The 23843-nt window shown below is 45.7% G+C and overlaps 2 protein-coding genes across 2 annotated transcripts in view; both read right to left on the bottom strand.

Annotated features, from left to right (window-relative positions):
• The window catches only part of LOC147461349 (uncharacterized), a 27322-nt gene extending 5713 nt beyond the window's left edge, over positions 1-21609 (bottom strand). Inside the window, exons 1-5 of the mRNA XM_086508914.1 lie at positions 21559-21609; positions 21404-21491; positions 21018-21129; positions 20857-20904; positions 19950-19998 (exon numbers count right to left, since the gene is read on the bottom strand). Of these exons, the coding sequence (XP_086365040.1) occupies positions 19950-19998; positions 20857-20904; positions 21018-21129; positions 21404-21414 (220 nt within the window). The 5' untranslated portion in view covers positions 21415-21491; positions 21559-21609. The remainder of the gene's footprint in view (positions 1-19949; positions 19999-20856; positions 20905-21017; positions 21130-21403; positions 21492-21558) is intronic.
• On the bottom strand, positions 21559-23843 carry LOC147461348 (uncharacterized). The gene is made up of 3 exons (XM_086508915.1): positions 23440-23843; positions 21726-21803; positions 21559-21656 (listed from the first exon to the last, which is right to left on the bottom strand). Exons 1-3 carry the CDS (start codon positions 23736-23738, stop codon positions 21653-21655), a joined length of 381 nt encoding a protein of 126 aa, XP_086365041.1. The 5' UTR covers positions 23739-23843; the 3' UTR covers positions 21559-21652.

The raw sequence follows: 23843 nt of genomic DNA, 5'->3' as shown, positions 1-23843 counted from the left end.
TGTGGTGTACTTTTTTGCTGATACACAGTGTTTGCCTTGCTATGTATACATACATGAGGACTCCTGGACAGAGGAGGTTGCTTTACGCACGGCTCGCTCTGCTTGGGCTTGGGCCAGGCACTCACTACAGGCTCGCCTATCTAGAGGACGCTCGGATGCGGATTACTCCCCATCCAAGCCTGCCTCGAAGATAGCCCGTCTTGCTGCTACGGCAGCATCTGTTCTCTCTCGCTCCCCATGAGGATCGTCTCGTGGAACGTGCAGGGATTAGGTGGGCCCCAGTTTCAGCGACAGCGGGGCCGATTGCGTCAGGAGCTTCAGCGTTGCCTTGTGGGAGGAGAGATTGATCTCCTTATGCTTCAGGAGCACCATTTGTCTGAGAGCCGCATTTGTCGATGTGGTCAGATTTTGCGTGGACGTTATGATACCTTTTGGTCGGCTACTTTTGGACCTAGAGGCATCCAGGGTGGGGTATGTATGACTATTGCGGACTCATTGCAGCAGGCCATTGTGGACAGAGGGATTATTGTGCCAGGCAGGGCTCAGTGGATTACTGTGCAGGTTCAGGGTGGCCTTGTGGGCTTCCTGAACATCTATGCGCCCAATGTGGCGAGTGCTCGTGCAGAGTTTTGGTCACAGATTGTTGAGTCTTTGCCACAGGTTGACCATTGGTGTGTAGGAGGGGACTTCAACATGTTGGAGGACCCCTCTGACAGGATCGGAGGCAGCCATGCTACTGTGCATGGAGTCGAGTTAGCAGCTTAGGAGAGGTTGTGTATGACTTTGAGGGTCTCGGATACATGGCAGCATTCTGGCTTTGTGAGGCCTCCAGAGAGTCTTGCCTTCTCTAGATCAGACCGCAGAGTGGGAGGAGTGAATCTATCGCGGATAGATCGCTTCTACACTAGTGACCACTTCAGTGACTTGGGGGGATCAGTGGGCATCCTGGCAGGGACATCCTTCTCGGACCATGCACCAGTGATCCTCACAGTGGCAGACAGGCAGAGGAGTGGGAGCACGATGCTTCGCATCCCAGAGCGGGTCTTGTTGGACACAGCACTCAGAGAGAGGGTAGAGGCTCTTTGGACAGAGGGCATGGACAGCCAGGCTCTACCGGCAAACAGAGTGGCCTTAGGCCTAGCTCAGCTTAGCCACTTTTTTCTCCAGGAGTCTTTGGCTCGACGGGCTGCAGCGAGAGAGGTGGAGCAGCGTCTCAGACGAGGCATTGCTTCACTACAGAGGATGCAGGAGCAGCATCCAGACAGTCCATGGTTGGAGGAGCAGTTACAGCAGGCTCGACAGGAGCTTGCTTGCACATAGGAGAGGCGCCATGAGTTTGCCTTTCACCGACAGGCATCTCAGTGGACTCAGGTAGGTGACAGAGTGACAAGTGCTTTTTTTGAGACAGTAGGACCTTGGCACTCGCATGCCAAGGTCAATCGGCTGAGGAGACCCGATGGGTCAGTTGCTTGTGAGCCTGAGGATATGCGTGCAGTTGCTACTGACTTTTACCGTGAGCTACTGTCGGCTGAGCCCCAGTCAGAGAGACAGGATGCATGCAGGGAGCGAGCAGGTTTGGGCGCAGATGCCTTGTCTTGTGACTGAGGAGATGCGCCAGAGGTTGGAGATACCTCTTCAGCTTGAGGAGCTGCACACGGCTCTTAGGGCCCTTCCTCGTGGTAGCTGTCCAGGTGAGGATGGGCTGACTCCCAGCTTCTTCTTGGAGTACTGGGACTTGCTTGGCCCAGATCTTTGTAGTGCCTTTCAGTACATTCTGCACACAGGAGTGATGCCGGATAGCATGAGTGAGGGCCTGATTTACCTCATTCCAAAGGAGGGTGGCTCCTTGGATGAGATTCGACAGTGGCGCCCCATCACCATCCTCAACTCAACCTACAAAATTCTTGCCAAGGCTCTGAGTTTGAGGATTCAGCCACTTTTGGAGAGCCTTATACATGGGACTCGGACAGGTTTTGTCAAGGAGCGCAGTATCCTTGACAACATCTTCACTTTCTGGGAGGCTTCTGCCCTGGCACATCTCCGTGGGGAGGACCTTGTGATTCTTCTTCTCGATTTTGAGAAGGCATACGACAGAGTTGACTGGGACTTTCTAGAGGGCACGCTTCGCAGGATGGGCTTTTCAGATGCTTGGATCAGAGGGGTGTCAGCTTTGTACAGACAGGCTCACAGTCAGGTGCTTTTGGTAGGAGGTAGAGGTGAGCGCTTCATGCTCACACGATCGGTCAGACAGGGTTGTCCTCTTGCCCCCTTTCTCTTTCTGTTCTATGCGGAGGCGATGAGCAAATTTTTGGTGTCACAGCAGGTTGGTTTGAGGGGCTTAGCACTCCCTATACGGGGAGATGAGCTTCTGGACGCTGAGTTTGCCGACGACTCAGCCTTGTACTTAGAGGGCCAGGAGGCCAATTTACACAGGTGTGGGCAGGCTCTAGAGACCTTCTGCTGTGCATCGGGCGCACTGATCAACTGGAGAAAGACAGTGGCTTTCTCGGTTGGCAATGCTCCTGTGCCAGAGTGGATGCCAGGAGAGGGTTTCAGGTGGATTCCTCCAGGGACTGCAGTTCGATACTTGGGTTGTCAGGTTGGTTTGGATTTATCCCCCGAGCAGCAGATTGCTCCTCTTCTCCTGTCCATCAGGAGAAAGCTGTTACACTGGAGCTCAGCACGACTTTCGCTGGCTGGTAGAGTAGTAGTTGCCAACCAAGTGTTGTTGGCAACTATGTGGTACATCACTTCTTGCTGGATCTTCTCGAGTTCTTGTATCAGCCAAGTAGAGAGGCTGATCAGGAACTTCCTTTGGTCAGGTCGCGACACTCAGGTTGCCCGAGCCAAGGTGGCTTGGTCGGTCATCACACTCCCTTGTTCTCAGGGAGGGCTTGGGATCATTGATCCAGCACAGCAGAGCAGAGCCCTTCTTGGGAAGTTCGTCGTCAGAGGACTTCTTCCAGGCGAGGAGCCCTGGAAAGAGTTCTTGCTGCAGAGGCTTCGTGCCAGGGTGCCTCAGTCAGGAGGCCCTTGGCAACCGTCGACCAGATGGATCTTTACAGAGTTGCGCCGAGTTGGTTTTAGCAGGAGACTGGAGGACCGATTCGCTGTGAGTTTGCTTTGCTCTTGGGAGCTCTTACGGCGTGGCCTAGAGCAGAGACAGCCGACATGCACGGAGGAGCGCCTACGACAGCCCCTCGTCTGGAACCCCATGGTTAGCACTCAAAGAGGCCACTTGGTTGGGAGTAGGCCTCATGTTTCTTGGGGTCCCATCGCAGCAGGTCCAGCGCGCTCTCTAGGTGACTGGCTAGAGTTCACATGTTTGTCAGAGGAGGTGCAGGGTGTCCAGCTACAGGGCATGAGAGGGGTTCAGAGCATGTGTCAGGACATCTCAGAGTCAGTTCCAGCTGAGTGGCTCACGCCTCTCGAGCCAGTAGCACCCTGATGGATGGGAGCCTTCACACGACTGGAGGTTCTCATCTCAGTTAGGGCTTGTTCAGAGACTGTCCCAGCCCTGTTCTTCGAGCTTCAGGGTGGGGGACGATTACAGTGAGTTACAATAGAGGCCCCGCAGGTAGCAGAGTGATGTTTCCAGAGGATACGAGTTGTGGGCATCTGTGGGAGGACTTGCGTCATAGACCCTGACCCTCTCGAGACAGGACACTGGAGGCTATGGGCTTGGGAGTGCTGTCCACTGGCACGAGTACAGTGGGATCCTGGTGAGTGGCTTTGGAGAGACCCCTTCTCTTCTGCAGACCGCCCAGGAGTCCCTTTCTTTCAGTACACTGTTCGGCTTGGACGTCATATACTTGCAGCGCAGAGAGAGGCCCGCCCCGCTGCAGCACGGCATTGGCAGGAGGAGGGTCTCACAGTTGAGTTCTTGGCAGCTTTTTGGCAGAGGCTGTGGGACTCCAGACAGTCGAGGCGCGTCACTTTGTTCCAGTGGTTGGTTGCACACAGAGCCACAGCAGTAGGGAGCTGGCTTGTGCATAGTGGTCTCTCGGCCGCATGTACAGCCTGTGACCAGTTGGTGGAGAGTCAGCGACACTGTCTTTGGGACTGTCCCTCGGCCCAGCAGGTGAGGCTACGAGTTCTTCGGCTGATGCCTGCCCTCTCCACGGCTCGACAGTACACTTGGGGGGCAGCGGCTTGGTCCACCCTCACGGGCCCGGCACTACAGTTTGAGCTACCTTCCACCAGCAGGATGATAGTGATACAGGGGGGGCGACCTACACTCCAGCCTGCTACAGACCTTACTCCACAGAAGTGGTGCAGTGAGAGAGAGGAGTGCTGGGAGCTCATCAGCGGCCTAGCTCTCTGGTTCATCTGGCGGGCCCGTTGTTTCCGCATCTTTGAGGCTCGCCCTGTGCCACCAGTAGAGACTGTTCGTGACTTTTGGCTAGAGCTGATCCATACTCTCAAAGGACAGCTTGAGGGACTACAGGGCAGCTCCGACCGCATGCGGGAGCGCCGCGAGGCTTTCCTTCAACTCTGGCGCCCTAGGCCTTTCTACACCATGGTCCAGGGGGTGCTCAGATGGCACTACTTTCCACCTGTGTGGCTCTTCCCTCCTCCCATCTCTTGATTTAGCCCCATTGTATATATGTTGTTTTTTCATTGGGAGAGTCTCCCCATCATGCTTGTTGTAGCCCTCTCTAGCAGAGGTGGATGTAGCCCTATGGGCAGTTTTCACTAACTAATAGAAGGATCTTTTTCTTGGAAAAAAAAAAAAAAAAAGTGGGAAAGCCCAAAACTCAATTATTAAGTTTTTCCCAAATCGTACGAGCTCTCTCTCTCTCTCTCTCTCTCTCTCTCTCTCTCTCTCTCTCTCTCTCTCTCTCTCTGCTTTCAATCTCTAGCGCTAGCTCTCTGCTACCCCTGTCGCCTGCTTCCTGTCCCAATCCTGTACTACATCGTGACACGCACCTACCGGTACCCTCTGCTTCGCGCTTTCAACTGGTATCAGAGCCCTAGGGTTTCAAAACAGCCCTGTGCAGTCTGCTGGACAGGAAGTTAAATTTGCTCTCCCACAATCAACTTCGCTTCCATCGCGAAGCCCCTTGCTTTCGAGGTCGGAAAGGTCACCAAAACTGCCAAAACAACCCAAAACAGTTGTTTTTAGGTCAAAACACGTGATTTACAGGTTATTACAGGTCAAAACAGCAATACGTAGGTGTACCAAAGTTGTGGGATCACATGTATTGATGTTTGTCACGACAAATTGAGTGAAAAGCTGAGTACAGGTGCTTGAAATTGCACATTTCAGCTGAAATTTCAGATTAGGACTGTTTCATGTAAACGAACTGTGGCTCTTTGTATGCAAAATCTTGTGGTTGCTACTATTTGCTGAAATTTTCAGCCTATTGCATCTCTCTTGTATATGCACTTGTGGTTGAATTAAGATAGCTTCTTCCTCTTCCGCATTTGACACTAAAAGTTTGATGCAAATCAAACGGTTTGATGGTCAAGGCTTCGATCTTTGGCAAGAACGCATGCAAGGTATCATTTTCTTAAAGGATTGTGAAGATGCATTGGAACAGAATAAGCCACCAGGTTTGTCTGACGAAGAGTGAGCCAGGTTAAATAAGAAGGCTATAGCCTACATCAAAATGGCTATCAATGATGATATTCTGACGGACATCCAGTGTTTAGACTCTGCTTATGCAATATGGCAAAAGCTAAAGTCCAATTATGAAAACACCACGCCTCTGAACCGGGTGAATTTGATGCGAAAGTTGATGAATATGCAGCTTGATGACTCGAAGTCAGCTTCTGAGCATTTGAGTGCTTTTACAAGTGTGCTTTTACAAGTGAGAGGGTCTATTCTCAATGAAGAGATTAGACGCAAGTCTAGTAGGGAAGGTGGCAATTCAGCCTACAATGCAAGAGGTAGAAATCAAAAGCGTGATGCGGGCAACAAGACTCAAAATAGAAGTAAGAGCAAAAAAAAGGATAAGGATGTCACTTGTTATCAATGTGGCAGAAAGAGCCACAAGAAACCCGATTGCAAGTATTCAAAGAAAGAGCAGGAAAGAAAGAAGGAAACGCAAGATAAGAAGAAGAAAGACGAGAAGAAAGGGGAAAAATCAGCAAGTGATTCCTCCAGGGATGCTGAGAATGCAAATGATCCTCTAGTGTGGTCATTGAGGAGTTGTTAGACGTTGAGGAAATTTTGGTCGCGGCATCATGCCCCTCAAATTTGGTGATAGCTAATGCAGAAGATATGCTTATCTAGAAGAAAGATGTCATTGATGCATTGCTTAGTGCTAACGATGGCCTATCCCAGTCATGGATAGTGGATTTTGGTGCTTCATTCCATGTGACTCCATCTTTGGAGTGTTTTGCTACATATGCTGCAGGCAACTATCTTGGTGATAATTTTGCTTGCAATATTGAGGGAATGGGTACTATGCGTTTGGCTCTTAACAATGGTCAAGAGCTTGTGTTGAATGAAATCAGGTTTATACCAAGCATTAAGAAAAATTTGCTATCTGTTGGCCAATTATATGCACATGGTTATACTACCATCTTTGCTGGGGGTTCATGGAAGTTTCTTAAGGGCTCTATGCTTGTTGCAAAAGGGTCTAAAGAGGTACTTTGTACTATCTTCGATGCTAAGGTTTGCTTGGCAAGTTTCTTGTTGTTGCTGAAGTTGCTTCACACACGGAATTGTGGCATAGGAGACTTGGCCATATTTGTAAGGTGCAGCGGAATGAATGTTGTATTTTCTCAAGATTAGTGATCTTTATTGCTCAAGGTTCCTCTTAGTTCTTAGGGAAGGAGAGAGCCTTCCGTCTTTATGGAGAGTGCTATGATCATGAACAAAGTGAGTGGATATTGTGCGTGCAAGTGAATGAGACTGAGAGAAGGAGAGAGAAGAGATACGACACACGAGAGGTTGTAAAACCCTCCTCCGAAGGCCCCACTCTCGTCGGCGAGAGTGGTCTACTTTGATTGCACAAAGGTGTACAATGCGTATGCAATGGACAGATGCAATGGGACTGTGCCGATGACGACGACGGTGATGACGACGACGACTTGATGGCTGAAATCTGTGGTCTTCTACCTGCTGAATTTCGGGACTGTTTCGATGGCTGAAAATGACTGTTTTGGCTGCGTCTTTATGGCTGAAAATGAAGGAACATCTGCAACCAATCTGGGGCTGATCTTCTATTGGGTCATAGGCTAAAAACGCTCTGTATCTGCGGTCGATCAGGGCTGAAAACCAAAAACGTTGATGGGTCCTGCTGCTAGCCAAAAACGCTAGGCTGATCTGATGTTGCAAAGGAAAAACGCTGAAGTGCCTGATGCAGGCGGGAATGATCTGATGAAATCGCTGAGAATCTGCAATGGGTGGCTAGCGTTAGTAGAAGCCTGCTGCTGCTGCTGCCGATAAAGGGGTAAAAACGCCAAACACTGGAGGATGTTGGCGATGGCTACTGGAGGTGGAAACGCCAGGGAATGGGACTTGATGCTAGGGATCTGCTGTGGTAGAAAACGCCAAGGATGAGGGAAGGATGGAGATGGTATCTGCTTGAAAAACACTAGGGGGTCATGAGGGGGTATTGCTGAGAAGTTGCCTGTTGAGCGGGAAGCTCCTGCTACCTCTCCTGCCAGAAAGTACTAACTTGGGTTTGCTTATATATTAACTTAGTAAAATTGCCCTACCTACTTTTGTTGGAAAGTCACTTAAAAATAATAAGTGAAAATACCACAAATAGGGAAAATAGGCTAAATGCACTGGAAAATTCCCATGACTGAATTTGTTGGATTCTGAAGGGAATATTGATGATCATGCTGTGTGCAACCGGAGGATATGCATCTATGCTAAGTGACTGGGCATGCACGGTCTACGAATAGACTCACAAAAGTGCCAGATCACTGCTACTCTAAACTGACTTGACTGACTGAACCCTGTTGTGGTGTAGCTTGTCCACGGACACATAGGGTTGGGATGTGTCATGTGACATCCCCTCCTTTTCAAAGTGAGGTACTGGTACCGAACTGTATGGCGTCGAGGGAGATCGCCAATAGCATCCGGAGTCCCGGAAGGGACTCTTCGCTGGCCCACTCTGATGTGTGGGTCGTGCGGTACTTGAACTTCATAAAGGTCTGGAACGCTTGCTTCTTTGGGTTGCGCCGAAAGCGACACCAAATCTTTTGAATCTCCTTCCTTGTGTCAACTTCGTCTAAAGTCCTGCTTCTTCCGTCTTCAAGAATCTCCATGGCTGAAAATTCCTTAAACCATCTCCAACACAAAACCATGAACATACCCATTCCATGTAAAGTGAAGGAAAAAAATCTTGTCTTTCTCAAAGACTATGCATGCAATGTAGATGAACAAATAGACGGAGTGCGAAACCGTTCACCATATACACGCAAACAATGAGGTCGAATCTTTTCTGTTTGATCGAAATCAATCAACTGTGGCAAATCACAATGGAAATCCCATGCTTGGTGCTCATACTATCATGTGTTCTTTCAGAAACTGTGTCATGCCAAGGAAGAGACCTGGAATGCGAAATCCTGACATACAAACTTTTCAGCTTTTCATGAACCATCCGCATACATTCGTGCTCATTGTACAAATTAAAATTGAATAATTGCTCGGAATGGTAGAAATTCGCCAGTTGATATTATAGAGAAAGATTACAAATCTCATGAAGAGAGAGTACATGGGATAAACTACACCTTATGAAGGCATCCTTCATTTCTTAAATTTAGTGCTAAGGCTAAATCCGTATTTTTTAAAGTTACACGCTTTGCATGCACCATACAAGAGACGCCATCTTGAAAAAGCTGCACCAAAATGTCTTCAGCGGCATCCTGTAAGGCCAATAAAGCTGCGCGTTATATTCTTGTAACAGAATCATTGTATTCATCTATCATCTCTCTCACCACCCGAGAGAAGGCCACTTTGGGTATGATTGGCTCAATGCTCTTTTGGTATTTCCTGATTTCACGCAAAGCAAAAACGTGCCCAACATACAATATGTCATGCCTAGGAAAAGGGATCACATAACGATGTTGACTAAAATACAGGAAACCTTCACGAATGAAACACTCGAACAATGCGTGCGTATCAATCATGCGAACACATAATACTTCTTGTGAGGGTTCTATGGACCTAGGCTCGAGAGCCAAGATCGGTTCTTCTTGAATGATCGAATCGTCATGTGGGGGTTCTTTCGACCTCGACTCGAAAGCCAAGATCGGATCTTCGTGATTGATCGAATCTACAACGAAGTTAGTTTCGCTAGGAAAAGCATCCACTAACACATCATCCTTGTGAACAATCACATCATCTTCATGCAATTCATCATGCTTGTCTTTATCATCCAAATCACCATGCAAATCATTATCATTCAAATCCTATGTGTCACGCTGTGGAGAAAAAGAGATTGAGAGAGTCTCCTTATCCGAATCCTTTCAACCTTGTCCTGCATATTAGCAATGAGAGATGGAGAAGGAGCAATGTCCACTCCATGAAAGACAGTAGGAGAATCACTGTCGGCATTGAGAGTTATAGTGCTAGCCGAAAATTTTATGAGAGCATCATTATCACGAAACCATCGAATGCACAAAATCATCACATCCTGAGAGAGGAGAAACAACAAATCTTCTAATGAAGGTAGTCTGTTGAATTGCAAACAACACATCAAGGCACTCCTCCGTGATGAGAGCGTCCATACCAGGACGAAAGCCAGAGACCTCAATAGGAGATCTCGGACTAACTTCAAGGCGGGCTCTCTCAACTGATCACATCATGCATACTACCTGGGTCAAACAATATGACAAAACGGTGCCCCGACGTACGAACATAACATTTAATGAGAGAATCATCAATGGGAGGGTCCTGAGAAACTTTGGGCACAACCGTGTTATCATTCATTGCATTGACAGATGTAGTGGGTGTTGTGGGTTCTTTAGATTCATTCGATTCAACCTTAGGACATGTTTTTTTTATGTGACCCTTAATGTGACAATGAAAACAACGACCTTCCTTAGAATAAGTGCTTTGTTCTTCCGACGTGATATATCCTCCTACAATTCCTTGTGCTACCTTTTCATCTGGAGTAAGCTTAGGTTTAGCAGTTGTGTTAGCCTTATCCTTAGTTTCATTGGAAGAATTCTTTGATGAGAGACTGTTGAAAGATTGGTTAGAAGAGTTATCATTCTTACCATTCTTACCGTTCTTACCATTCTGAGGGTTCTGAGAAGTCTGCGAGGTACTTGTGGAAGTCTTGTTCTCCTTAGGCTTTCCTTTGTTGTGCTTCATCTCGTGGGCGAGAGCAATTGCTACCGCTTTGTTGAGATCGATTGGATCGAGTACCTCCACATCATACTTGATATACTCGTCCAATCCGTAAATAAATGCCTCCTTGCGATTCGCATCCGATTTGCGTAATTGAGTACCGAGCTGCAAAACACAATTAGAGAAAGACATAACCGCCATACAGTTTTGCTTGAGAGCACGCCAATTGTCCTTCAATCGTGCGAGGTACTGAGGTGGCATAAACCGCGCCTTGAGCTTGTCTTGGAAATCAGCCCAACTAAAAGAGGGGCGTGAAATCGTCGGCTGCCTCTAGGTGCGCGGCTAGCTGTGCCTCTTGCCATGCCTGGTACCAATTAATGGCATCACCGGCAAGGTACATAGATGCCATCAAAACTTTGTTATTGCCGGTTTTCTTAGTTGTCGCAAAATAAGCATTAAATTGATGCAACCAAGAATGAATAACAGTAGCATCCATCTTACCGTCATACTTACTGAAAGTCAACTTTTCTGTGACTGGATGATTGGAATCCGCATCGTGGCTTGCACCACTTGACGAACTCCCACGATCTTTGGGTGGTTCGTTCTTCGAGGCTAGGACTTGGGCAAGCAATTCTTGAGTGCGTAGCTCTCGTCGAGCTTCACATTCGGCCTCCAAAGCCAATCTATGAGCGGCACGATCGGCCTCCAATGCCACGTTTCTTGCTGCCGCTTCCTCCTTCCTTAGTTCTTTTCTTTCTTTTCCTGCGTCGCGCTCGCGTTCTAAAGCAAGGCGCTTGTCTTCCTGTCTATCCATCATGGCCATCATCTTGGTGGTGTAGATGGCGAAGGAGGAGGGTTGAAGAAATCATCTCCGGGTGGGGACGAGTCTTCGTCGCCTCTCTCATGCTCATCACCTGTATGCGGAGTATCCATTCCGCTTCGGGTGACGACCATGCACTATGATCTTGGGGTCTTAAGCTCGCGAGGAACTTGGGTTCTTGAGGGTCTTGAGGTTCTTGAGGTCCTTGATTCGTGAGAATCTTGGATTCTTGAGGTTCTTGATTCTTGAGGGTCTTGGGTTCTTGGGGTTCTTGGGGTTCTTGAGGTTTTCTTTCGCTTGCAAATCGCGTTGGAGAAGGATCTTCTCTTCACCCGAGTTCTACTCCTTTCTGCGGTCGCACCCCTTGGCGGCCTTGCGCTCACACCAAGATTGCTTTTTCCCACCTCACGTCGATTGGCCGGCCGCTAAGTGCACGGTCCGCTCTCAATGAGTTTAGCAATTGTGTTAGCCTTACCCTTAGATTCATTGGAAGAATTCTTTGATGAGAGACTGTTGGAAGATTGGTTAGAAGAGTTATCATTCTTACCATTCTTACCATTCTTACCGTTCTGAGGGTTCTGAGAAGTCTGCGAGGTACTTGTGGAAGTCTTGTTCTCCTTAGGCTTTCCTTTGTTGTGCTTCATCTTGTGGGCGAGAGCAATTGCTGCCGCTTTGTTGATCGATTGGATCGAGTACCTCGACATCATACTCGATATACTCGTCCAATTTGTAAAGAAATGCCTCCTTGCGCTTCGCATCCGATTTGCGTAATTGAGTGCCGAGCTGCAAAACACGATTAGGGAAAGACATAACCGGCATACCTTTGTGCTTGAGAGCTCACCAATCGTCCTTCAATCGTGCAAGGTACTGAGGTGGCATAAACCGCGCCTTGAGCTTGTCTTGGAAATCAGCCCAACTAAAAGAGAGGGGCGTGAAATCGTTGGCTGCCTCTAGGTCCGCGGCTAGTTGTGCCTCTTGCCATGCTTGGTACCAATTAATGGCATCACCGGCAAGGTACATAGCTGCCCTTTGCTATTGCCTGTTTTCTTAGTTGTCGCAAAATAAGCATTAAATTGATGCAACCAAGAATGAATAACAGTAGCATCCATCTTACCGTCATACTTACTGAAAGTCAACTTCTCTGTGACTGGATTGTGTGAATCCGCATCGTAGCTTGCGCCACTTGACGAACTCCCACGATCTTTGGGTGATTCGGTCTTCGAGGCTAGGACTTGGGCAATCAATTCTTGAGTGCGTAGCTCTCGTCGAGCTTCACGCTCGGTCTCCAAAGACAATCTATGAGCGGCACGATCGGCCTCCAATGCCGCGTTTCTTGCTGCCGCTTCCTCCTTCCTTAGTTCTTTTCTTTCTTTTCTTGCGTCACGCTCGCGTTCTAAAGCAAGGCGCTTGTCTTCCTGTCTATCCATCATGGCCATCATCTGCTTGACCATTGCCTCCATAGGGTCTGGTGCACTTGGTGACGTAGATGGCGAAGGGGCAGGGTTGAAGAAATCATCTCCGGGTGGGGACGAGTCTTCGTCGCCTCTCTCATACTCATCACCTGTATGAGAAGTATCCATTCCACTTCGGGTGACGACCATGCACTATGATCTTGCGGTCTTAAGCTCGCGAGGAACTTGGGTTCTTGAGGGTCTTGAGGTTCTTGAGGCCCTTGATTCGTGAGAATCTTGGGTTCTTGAGGTTCTTGAGTCTTGAGGGTCTTGGGTTCTTGGGGTTCTTGAGGTTTTCTTTCGCTTGCAAATCGCATTGGAGAAGGATCTTCTCTTCACCCGAGTTCTACTCTTTTCTGCGGACGCACCGCTTGGCGGCCTTGCGCTCACACCAAGGTTGCTTTTTCCCGCCTCACGTCGATTGGCCGACCGCTAAGTGCACGGTCCGCTCTCAATGAGTGAAAAGAGACACAAGGGGAGGCTGGACAAGCCCTTCTTTCTTGGGATTCCTATCACTCTTCAACAAAACACGATTAGAAATCGCCACGCCCAAGCAAACTTGGGTTCGTGCGATCGCAACAAGCAAAAAAAAATTCTTGTCGTTCTTGTGGTTCTTCCCTTGAGTAATGCAGAATACTTCCAAAGCTCTGATACCAATGTCAGGTGCAGCAGAATGAATGTTGTATTTTCTCAAGATTAGTGATCTTTATTTGCTCAAGGTTCCTTTTAGTTCTTAGGGAAGGAGAGAGCCTTCCGTCTTATGGAGAGTGCATTGATCATGAACAAAGTGAGTGGATATTGTGCGTGCAAGTGAATGAGACTGAGAGAAGGAGAGAGAAGAGATACGACACCAAGAGGTTGTAAAACCCTCCTCCGAAGGCCCCACTCTCGTCGGCGAGAGTGGTCTACTTTGATTGCACAAAGGTGTACAATGCGTATGCAATGGACTGATGCAATGGACTATGCCGATGACGACGACGGTGGTGACGACCACTTAGGCTGAAATCTGTGATCTTCTATGGCTGAATTCGGGATCGTATTGGGGCTGAAAATGACTGTTTTCTTGTTGTACTTATGGCTGAAATTCTCTGCTCTTGTCGAAGGTTTTGTGCTGAATAAAAACGCTGAGATGAGACACCTTATGGCTGCGTTTTTATGGCTGATTTGTACCTGCTGAAAACTGATGTAAAAACACTGAGTTTCTAGGTCAGAATCTGCGTTTTCATGGGCTAAACATCTGCTGCCAAAAACGCTACCATGGCTGAAATCGCTGGGTTATGCTGCTGGTCTACAATCCCAAAAACACTGGTCCTTTGGGGCTGCTGCTGAGGTCAAAAACGCTAAGGGCTGATGCCTGTGGGTCGCGGGAAAACACCAGGGATGGGGCTGATCTATAAGGGACACAAACGCCGGGAAGTGGAGGTTGTGGGTGATGACTGTAAAGAGGGAAAACGCCAGAGATGGGGGCTTGCCCGGCGAGGATGGGGATCCAAACGTTGGGGGTGCTGGGGGGTACTGCTGAGAAGTTGCCTGTTGAGCGGGAAGCTCCTGCTGCCTCTTCTGCCAGAAAGTGCTAACTTGGGTTTGCTTATATATTAACTTAGCAAAATTGCCCTACCTACTTTTGTTGGAAAGTCACTTAAAAATAATAAGTGAAAATAACCAAAAATAGGAAAATAGGCTAAATGCACTGGAAAATTCCCCTGACTGAATCTGATGGATCCTGAAGGGATACTGATGATCATGCTGTGTGCAACCGGAGGATATGCATCTAAGCTAAGTGACTGGGTATGCACGGTCTACGAATAGACTCACAAAAGTGCCAGATCACTGCTAATCTAGACTTGACTGGACTGACTGAACCCTGCTGTGGTGTAGCTTGTCCACGGACACATAGGGTTGGGATGTGTCACGTGACACACAAGGGGAGGCTGGACAAGCCCTTCTTTCTTCGGATTCCTGTCACTCTTCAACAAAACACGATTAGGAATCGCCACGCCCAAGTAAACTTGGGTTCGTGCGACCTCAACAAGCAAAAAAAATTCTTGTGGTTTTTGTGGTTCTTTCCTTGAGTAATGCAGAACACTTCCAAAGCTCTGATACCAATGTAAGGTGCAACGGGATGAATGTTGTATTTTCTCAAGATTAGTGATCTTTATTGCTCAAGGTTCCTTTTAGTTCTTAGGGAAGGAGAGAGCCTTCCGTCTTTATGGAGAGTGCTATGATCACGAACAAAGTGAGTGGATATTGTGCGTGCAAGTGAATGAGACCGAGAGAAGGAGAGAGAAGAGATACGACACCCGAGAGGTTGTAAAACCCTCCTCCGAAGGCTCCACTCTCGTCGGCGAGAGTGGTCTACTTTGATTGCACAAAGGTGTACAATGCGTACGCAATGGACAAATGCAATGGGACTATGCCGATGACGACGACGACTTGATGGCTGAAATCTATGGTCTTCTAACTGCTGAATTTCGGGACTGTTTCGGTGGCTGAAAATGATTGTTTTGGCTGCGTCTTTATGGCTGAAAATGAAGGAACATCTGCAACCAATTTGAGGCTGATCTTCTACTGGGTCATAGGCTGAAAACGATGTGTATCTGCGGTCGATCAGGGCTGAAAACCAAAAACGCTGATGGGTCTTGCTGCTAGCCAAAACCGCTAGGCTGATCTGATGTTGCAAAGCAAAAACGCTGAAGTGCCTTCTGCATGCGGGGATGTTCTAATGAAATCGTTGAGAATCTGCAATGGGTGGCTAGCGTTAGTAGAAGCCTGCTGCTGCTGCTGCCGATAAAGGGGTAAAAACGCCAAACACTGGAGGATGCTGGCGATGGCTACTCGAGGTGGAAACGCCAGGGAATGGGACTTGATGCTGGGGATCTGTTGTGGTAGAAAACGCCAAGGATGAGGGAAGGATGGCGATGGTATCTGCTTGAAAAACGATAAGGGGTCATGAGGGGGTACTGCTGAGAAGTTGCCTGTTGAGCGGGAAGCTCCTGCTGCCTCTTCTGCCAGAAAGTGCTAACTTGGGTTTGCTTATATATTAACTGAGCAAAATTGCCCTACCTACTTTCGTTGGAAAGTCACTTAAAAATAATAAGTGAAAATACCACAAATAGGGAAAATAGGCTAAATGCACTGGAAAATTCCCCTGACTGAATCTCTTGGAATCTGAAGGGAATACTGATGATCATGCTGTGTGCAACCGGAGGATATGCATCTATGCTAAGTGACTGGGCATGCAGGGTCTACGAATAAACTCACAAAAGTGCCAGATCACTGCTAATCTAAACTGACTTGACTGACTGAATCCTGCTGTGGTGTAGCTTGTCCATGGACACATAGGGTTGGGATGTGTCACGTGACAATATTTGCCAAAAGGGTATTGATGTGCTTTCCTCTCTGAAGAGGGTTGATGTAAAAGGCAAAAACTTGGATTTTTGTAACGATTGTCTTTATGGAAACTCTGGTGTCTCTCGCAAAGCTAATCCTTTTGATCTTATTCACTCCAATATATGCACTATGCCTATTAAGTCTTTTGGTGGTGCACTGTATTTTGTTACGTTCATCGATGACTGTACTAGGAAAGGATGGGTGTATTTGTTGAAAAGTAAAAGTGAGACTTTGAATGTTTTTAATGCTTTTAAGAAGTTTCACACTTTTGTCACTACGCAAAAGAGTACTAAGCTTAAATGTCTCCGATCTGATAATAAAGGACAGTATGTCTCTGCTGAATTTCAGCATTTTTGTGATGACAATAGGATTCAAAGGGAGTTGACAACCCCTTATAATCTGTCTTCTAATGGTGTGGTTGAGAGATATAATCGTAGTTTATGTGAGAGAGTGCGTTGCATGTTGTCCATCGCTTATCTTTCCCAAGAGTTTTGGGAGGTGGCATTAAAAACTGCAGTTCGTATTTGCAATCGCTCTCCTAATAGTACGCTGAAAAATGACATTCCAGAGACGGTTTGGTCTGGCAAACCTGCCTCTTATGATCATTTGAGAGTATTTGGCTGCGAAGCTTTTGTTCATGAACGCAATGACTTGAGAACAAAGCTTGATATAAAGTCCATTAAGAGAGTCTTCCTAGGTTATGAAGAAGCGGGTGAAATGGGCTATAGAGTGTGGTTACCACAATTTCGAAAGGTACTACGCAGCCGAGATGTATTATTCAATGAAGAAAAATTGCTTAAGAATGCTACAAAATCTGATACTGACAAGAAAACAGTCAGATTTCTACCTTCCGTGCCACCCGTTGAGGCTGAAAAAGAGTCTCATGATGCATTACCGCAAGCTGAAATTGATAATCAGCCGGTTAACCTTGAGCCAGAAGAGGTAGGACATGATCTGGACAGCCACCTGAATTGGCTGAAAATGATTTTCAGCAGCATGATAGAGCTGAAAATGAGTTGCCTTAGATATAGAACCGTTGCCTGAGAATGTAGATCATTGGGTACGTAGGTCAACTCGTTTGAGAAGGCAACCGCAGAGATGTAACCCCTCTTTGGATCATGTAATGTTGACAGATGAGGGTGACGCTCTTACATATATAGAGGCCAAATCATGTAAGTCAAGCAGTAAGTGGAAGCTTGCAATGCAAGAGGAAATGAAATCATTGTATGCAAATGATATTTGGGATCTTGTGCCATTGCCTAAAGGGAGAAAGACTCTTCCTAACAAATGGCTGTACAAGATTAAGATTGTGGATGAAAAACCCAAGTACAAGGCAAGATTGGTTGCAAAAGGATATGCACAGAAAGAAGGAATTGATTTTCAAGAAATCATTCCCCCTGTTGTAAAGCTTACAACACTTCGTGTCCTTTTTGCTCTCGTTGCGGTGCTTGATTTGGAATTGAATCAAATGGATGTAAAGACAACATTTTTGCATAATAACATTAAAGAGGACATATACATGAAACAACCTGAAGGTTTTGTAGTTCCTACACACGAGGAACTCGTATGCAAGCTGAAAAAGGGCTCTGTATGGTTTGCGACAATCATCACGACGTTGGTATAAGAAGTTTGGCACTTTTATGTTGTCTCAAGGCTTTAAACGCAGCCATGCAGATCATTGTTTGTATACGAGAAGAGATGAAGATGGTAGTCTCATCATACTTGTTCTCTATGTTGATGACAAGCTGAAAAGGGCTCTGTATGGTTTGCGACAATCATCACGACGTTGGTATAAGAAGTTTGGCACTTTTATGTTGTCTCAAGGCTTTAAACGCAGCCATGCAGATCATTGTTTGTATACGAGAAGAGATGAAGATGGTAGTCTCATCATACTTGTTCTCTATGTTGATGACATGCTGCTTGCCGGGAAACATAAGACTAGTCTTGATGCTCTGAAACGTAAGCTAATTTAGCATTTGCTATAAAGGATTTGGGTGATGCAGAGCATATTTTGGGCATGCGTATTAAAAGAGACAGAAAGCTGAAATTGCTGTTTTTATCTCCTCTGTCAAATCTTTATTACCGTAACCTCTGTCCAACTTGCCTTTGACTTTGTCTTCAAGTGAATTCCTGCTTTTGCCTTTAGCTTCCAACTCCCGAGCCAAACAAAGTGTCCAATCACAATCATAACTGTGGTCGTAACTATCGCATACCGTGGTAGCTAACTGAGTACTGGTATTGCTTAGCAAAGCAGATTGCCCAAAGGATGAGGTGGCATTGAAAGCAATGAAGGGAATCCCTTATGCATCAGCTTGTGGTTCTCTCATGTATGCTATGGTTGCCACTCGTCTCGACATTTCTTATGCAGTGGGAGTTGTTAGTCGTTACATGTTGAATCCTGGCAAAGTGCATTGGGAAGCTGTCAAATGCATTCTGAGATATTTGAAAGGTACATAATGTTCATGCACTTCAGGTGTTCCTCAGGCAATCTGACAACCAAAGCATGGTGCGTTCTGTGCAACAAAAGACAATAACTGAAAAAATTATCCAAAAACTAGGGAGATTCGGAGTGTGTGGCTTTATTGGGCGAGTCGGCTACTTAGAGGTCTTCCCATCTGCTACGGTGGGAATGTATCTCAAAAATAGAGCTTCAAAGACAGTAGCAAAGCTCTGTTGCAGCGTGCAATACATGCATGCAATGTCTGAAACTTCAAGGATCAATTGATGCTTGATGCAACAAATCTGGACTCCCAAGCAACTGTGGAGAACTGTTGTAGAGTTCCTCAGAAATGCAGTTTGTCAGCATGCATAGCGAAATCTGTGTTAAACTTCCTGCTCACACATAAATAATTGGATTAAGCAAAAGATATTTGGAACAAACTCTCTTGGGTAGAGTCCCTCTCTGGTTAAGAACGGGAGAGAGCTTCTCCCTCGCTACTTCCTCTCTTTCGTGATGCTCAGAAAAGTCAAGTAAGAAAATCTCAGCACTTCCCTCCCTTCTGAGAAGCGGTTAACAACTTCTTCTCCAGCTCCATGCCATGCAACCGCGGTACATTGTCGCTTCTATCTAGCAGAGCTGGAATGGTGTGAGAGCGCCCTTCAAAGCGTGTGCATACAGCAAGTAGCGGCCTTCTTGTGCCGAGCTTCAAAACTCTTCTCAGACCTGACAGCCTTCGAAGTCTCCAAGAGTGCAATCTTGTCCTACGTGAGCACCGATCACTCAGGAGCAAAGAACAGATGCCGCAGGTGTTGCAAATGTTATCAATAGATTATAGAAATATAGCACTGGTCATTGTCAAATCTCTTGTTGGCATGCGACAAATGGAAGGCTTAAAGGAAAGCAGTGTCATGATGTACAATGGAATGACTAGCCATAATTGAAGGCTTAAGCATATGCAACCAATTGAACTCGCATGCAACACAAAATTGATGACTAAGAAAAACTAGGTCAAAATTGACACTACTTAAGAGCATGCATCTTGCATGCAAAAAACAAAATTTAAATAATTTCTCCTGAAGACTCCTGGTTAACAGTCGCACAGAGGATTAGGCTTCAATTAAAAATCTGTCTGGGAATGATTCCTTGTCATCGCATCTCTCAGAAGTCAAGAATTCACTCCAAGAACAGCGAAAGGCTGCCGGTAGCCCTAGCTGCCAACAGCCATATCCAGATACCGACTTAGTCGCCCAGAGCGTAGAGACAGACTGCAGAAACAACAGCCAGCCTGCCTACATAGAGCCCTCGTCCTATAAATAGCTCTTTCCTTCGGGCCCTGTCCCCCACAGGAGCCCTGTCCTAACAGAAACAGGATTGGCCCACAGGAGGTGTAGCATGTGGGTGAATATGTTGTAGATACATGGGTCTGTAGAATCACGAAAGGTCATATTCATGCATGCAGGCATGCATGTTGCTGCCAGTACATAATTAGCCTAGAGGCATAGTACCATGAGGGCAAAGAATGTTGTAGATACATAGGAAAGTACAATCACAAAAGGCCAATATAAAGAGCAATGACTGACACGATCGTACCTCTAGTTTTACGCCATTCAGCTGCCTCTCTTTTTGCCTTCAGTTCTGCCTGCAGAAGGAAAGGAAGTCAACCAGTCAATGCTTGGTTGCACCAAAAACACACATTCCTCCTAAACAGAAAGAGCATGCAGGAAACAGTTGCTCAAAACAGAGGCTCAAGATACAAAAACTGAAGCCTCATCACATGCACACAAATGTGAAATACTCTTGTAGCATAAAACAAGTAGGTTCCTGCTTTTTAAAGTATATTCAACCAACATAGTATAGTTCTGCCTAAAGATTTCACTTTTGCTATTGAACTTCATATATCTAGTCAGAATTTCCAAGCAAACCTAGAAAATAACACAAAAGCCACACTCCTTTATCTAAACAAAGCTGACACAAAAGTCTCACTCAATTATACTAACTAAAACAAGCTAAGAAAAATTTATTTTGCAGAGAAAGTAGGAGCCTGCAGGCAGATTCCTGAAGTTTCTATTAAATCCAAGTCCATCTATTTTTCTCAAGTTCTCATGCTCTAACTTTGACCTCTCTATCTCTATCAAACTCTCAGGCCTAACCTTCCCGTCTCCACATTTTCACATATTCAACTTCTCCCATCTCATTTCATCATCCCTTGTGACAGAATAGCAACTGTTTCTTCACGAAAAAATTACCTTCCATAGCTCGTTTATGTGACAGATCAATTACTAACCTAAGACCAAACTAAGCCATCTCACTGCTATCCTCATCCACTTATGCGAGTTAGTGAATTGGACCATGTAAGGTAAACTTAGATGACAACGTCCACAATTATTGTCACGATGGGACACTTGATCAGGAAACAGGAAATTCGAAGTGCTTTTTGATCAAATATCCGCAATATCCACACATAAAATCTATGAAACATAGACTGGAAAAGGAGTACCTCTAACTCCTCCCTTGTTTCTTTCTCTTGAATCTGCTGGTCGGCTCTCTACATGAACAGAAAGTGTTGTTGATACAATCAACTGAAGTCCATCACCATCTAAGAATACCTATAGATAACCACTGAAACCATTTGTAATCCATCAAAACTGGAGCACCTACCTTCATCGGATCTTGAAGATCTTTAAAAGCTTGATTAAGTGCTGTAAATGCTTCATGAGCCTTAGGATGGGTGCATTTGTCTGGATGCACCAGCAATGACAGTTTCCAATAACTGCGGAGAAGTAAAGAAATGAGCATCCTTGGTTTCTGAACACAAAAATTGGGTGGCTCCCGCAATTTTTAGAACGACAGTTGACAACTAAAAAAGTAGCCAGAACAGGTAGGAAAAACAGTGCACCCTTCCTTCAGCACCAACTCTAAGCCCCAGCAACCCATAAGCATTATCCATTATATACCCAGCAAGATAAGTGCCCACTCTTGAATGTGCTAGAGCTTACAATAAGCTGACTAGAAAGTAGCAAAAAGGGGTCGAAAAAGGGGTGCACCGTTTCTTCATCAATTCAGCTGAGGCACCAACTTTAAGCCCCAGAAAATCATAAGCATTTCCAATATCCGGTCCCAAATCCTCTCCACCTAAGAACCGAACAAGATCAGCAGATAACAGTCAGAAAATTTTATGCAAAATGCCTCGGGAGCTCACTTCTTCAAAGCGCTCGGCTTCATTTGCAGATTCTGCCTCCTTAACAGCTGCTGGAGGTGGAGGACCATCGAAAGGTTCCATAGAAATATCTTCATCAGCTTCTCTAAAAAAGACAAAAATACCTGAGCTCATGAGAACAGAAGTTTATGCAGAATGCATTTCCCCACCTCTGCAACGGACCTGCTGCAGTCAGTCTGGCTGCAGCTTCCAACACTTCAGTTGATGGCATAGTTGGACCTAACACTCTGCATAGCCAAACACACAAAAAAAAAAAAAAAAAAAGCAAAAGGCCAAGACAGTTCAGCCATGATACTCCACATAGAATAAACTAATACTCTGCAATCAAACATCATAAGAAATTTGGTCATGAATAGCAATAATGGTCATGTATGAGAACCACAATAAAAACCTGGGAGACCATGTGCATGCTTTTGCAAAGAGAAAACAAGATTGTGGTGGAAAATTACAGTGTAAAGACCTCATATGATATCTCGCATAGGGAAGTCTTTGCACTTGTAACTGCTCCTTTAATTTGAAACAAAAAGGTGACATTGCAAAATTCATTGCTGAACTTGCTTTCTCATGGTTGGCTACCCTTCCATATGAGGTTCATTGTCAGATGCAGTAAAATTGAAAGAACAGGTAAAATCAAGAATTCACACTTTGTGTTCTAGCTGACTTTTTGGTCACCCAAGACTCTAGTCCTAGGATTCTGTCAACCCGGAAAGAATGCTATACTTATTCACAAGCCATACAAAACGTGTCAGCAAACAGCATACACATGGTTTTGAGCGGGTGTCCCCGTCTCCCAAAACTATTCATGGCATTAAAGCAAGAAGGTAGCATGCAAAAATAAGGCACGCGAGCACATATATATCCTATGCAACATTAGGGAAGTCCCCGTTCATGAGCCTATGCCTAGAGGATGTTCCCGTACAAGTACACAATGGTACTAGACACGGTGGAAAGTCAGACAACATGGCATTTTGGGGCATGTACATGCGAGCACAAATCCCAGCGGAAAGCCAATTCCATTGTTCCGTGCATGAACTCAAGGTCCAAGACCCAACGGAACACAAAGTCTGAACACCTAAAAAAAAGGTGTCAAATTATGAGGCTCTTCATTTGATTTTTCCTCATAGCAAACATCACATATAAGATACAATGACCCTTTGAATAGTCAAAAGGGTGACACTCTTATTCCATTTCATCTTGATTTTGGCCTTTTTGTATCCTTCTTACAATGGTAAAATTGTTATGGGCTCATACATTCTTGGTCTAATGTTCCTTCATAACTGATGAGAAGGGGTATTCTACAAAACAGAGGTAAGAGCAAAATGTCAAATGTACATTCAGTACGTATAAATACATACTGATTCGAAAGTACGGCTCAAATCCTATAGTACAAGTACTGGACCCAACCTTGCCAAACAAGCACCCAACAATGGACCTCACAAGCAAGCTTACATAGCCATGCCAAAAACTGATTTGATTGACAGAATTCGAGAGTCCACAGTCTAAATATCCATGCCAGATAATAAGCATCCAAAAGAACCCAAACACAATCAAATTACCTATAAATGACATAACGGAAAGGCCAGCCCATCCAAACTAAAAGTCAGTCATAGAATTTACAGCAAGGTAGCACGATATGATGCATTCTCAAATGACATGAGCAGAATGGCGAGTTCATCCATGCTGATACTAGCCATATAATATATAGCAATGTACCATGCAATGATGCAGTATGCCCTGATATGAAAATATAGGCACTCTAAGCATTTCTCTCTCTTTTTCTCCTTTACTAATCTTGCATATAAGATCATAAATTCTTTGCCAACAGACGCAGTTGATTTAAATTAAAGGCTAGATAAGTTGCACCTCCGTTTTTGCTCAGTAGGCCCATATTGATCCCCGAGTCTGTCCTCATTAGTTGTCTGCGTACAATCTTTTTCTTCTTGCTGTACTGAATCTTTGATCCTTTCTGGAGGAGAGAGAACTGAACTGAGAACATCTAATGTCTTCCTTGAGGCTCCATCTGGTAGAAAATACAGGCCTTGTACAGTTTTCTGGAGTCGCAATGATTGGAACAGTTGCTTCAAGTATGCAACCACATGCTCGTTTGTAAGCCCAGTTAAATCAACTGCTTGCCCATCATCAAGCATCTTGAGTAACGGCATATATAATTTTGGTTAGAATATATGCATATATAAAACCTCTTTAAACAACCTCTAAAAAGAAAGAACATAAAAACCTCTTGCTCATCCCGATATACAGATATTTTT

This window comes from Adiantum capillus-veneris, chromosome 3 (genome assembly GCF_014529385.1).
Source record: "Adiantum capillus-veneris isolate H3 chromosome 3, ASM1452938v2, whole genome shotgun sequence".
NCBI lineage: Eukaryota > Viridiplantae > Streptophyta > Polypodiopsida > Polypodiales > Pteridaceae > Adiantum > Adiantum capillus-veneris.
Note: the sequence above shows the minus strand (reverse complement) of the source record. Positions and strands in the feature narration are given on the sequence as shown.

Bases quoted from the DNA above. Each gene is read 5' to 3' on its own strand.
- LOC147461348 (XM_086508915.1), bottom strand. From the start codon at position 23,738: ATGCCGTTACTCAAGATGCTTGATGATGGGCAAGCAGTTGATTTAACT. The intron at 21,804-23,439 runs GTGCAACTTATC...TTGGCTATGCAG, and splicing joins CCTACTGAGCAAAAACGGAG to AGTGTTAGGTCCAACTATGC.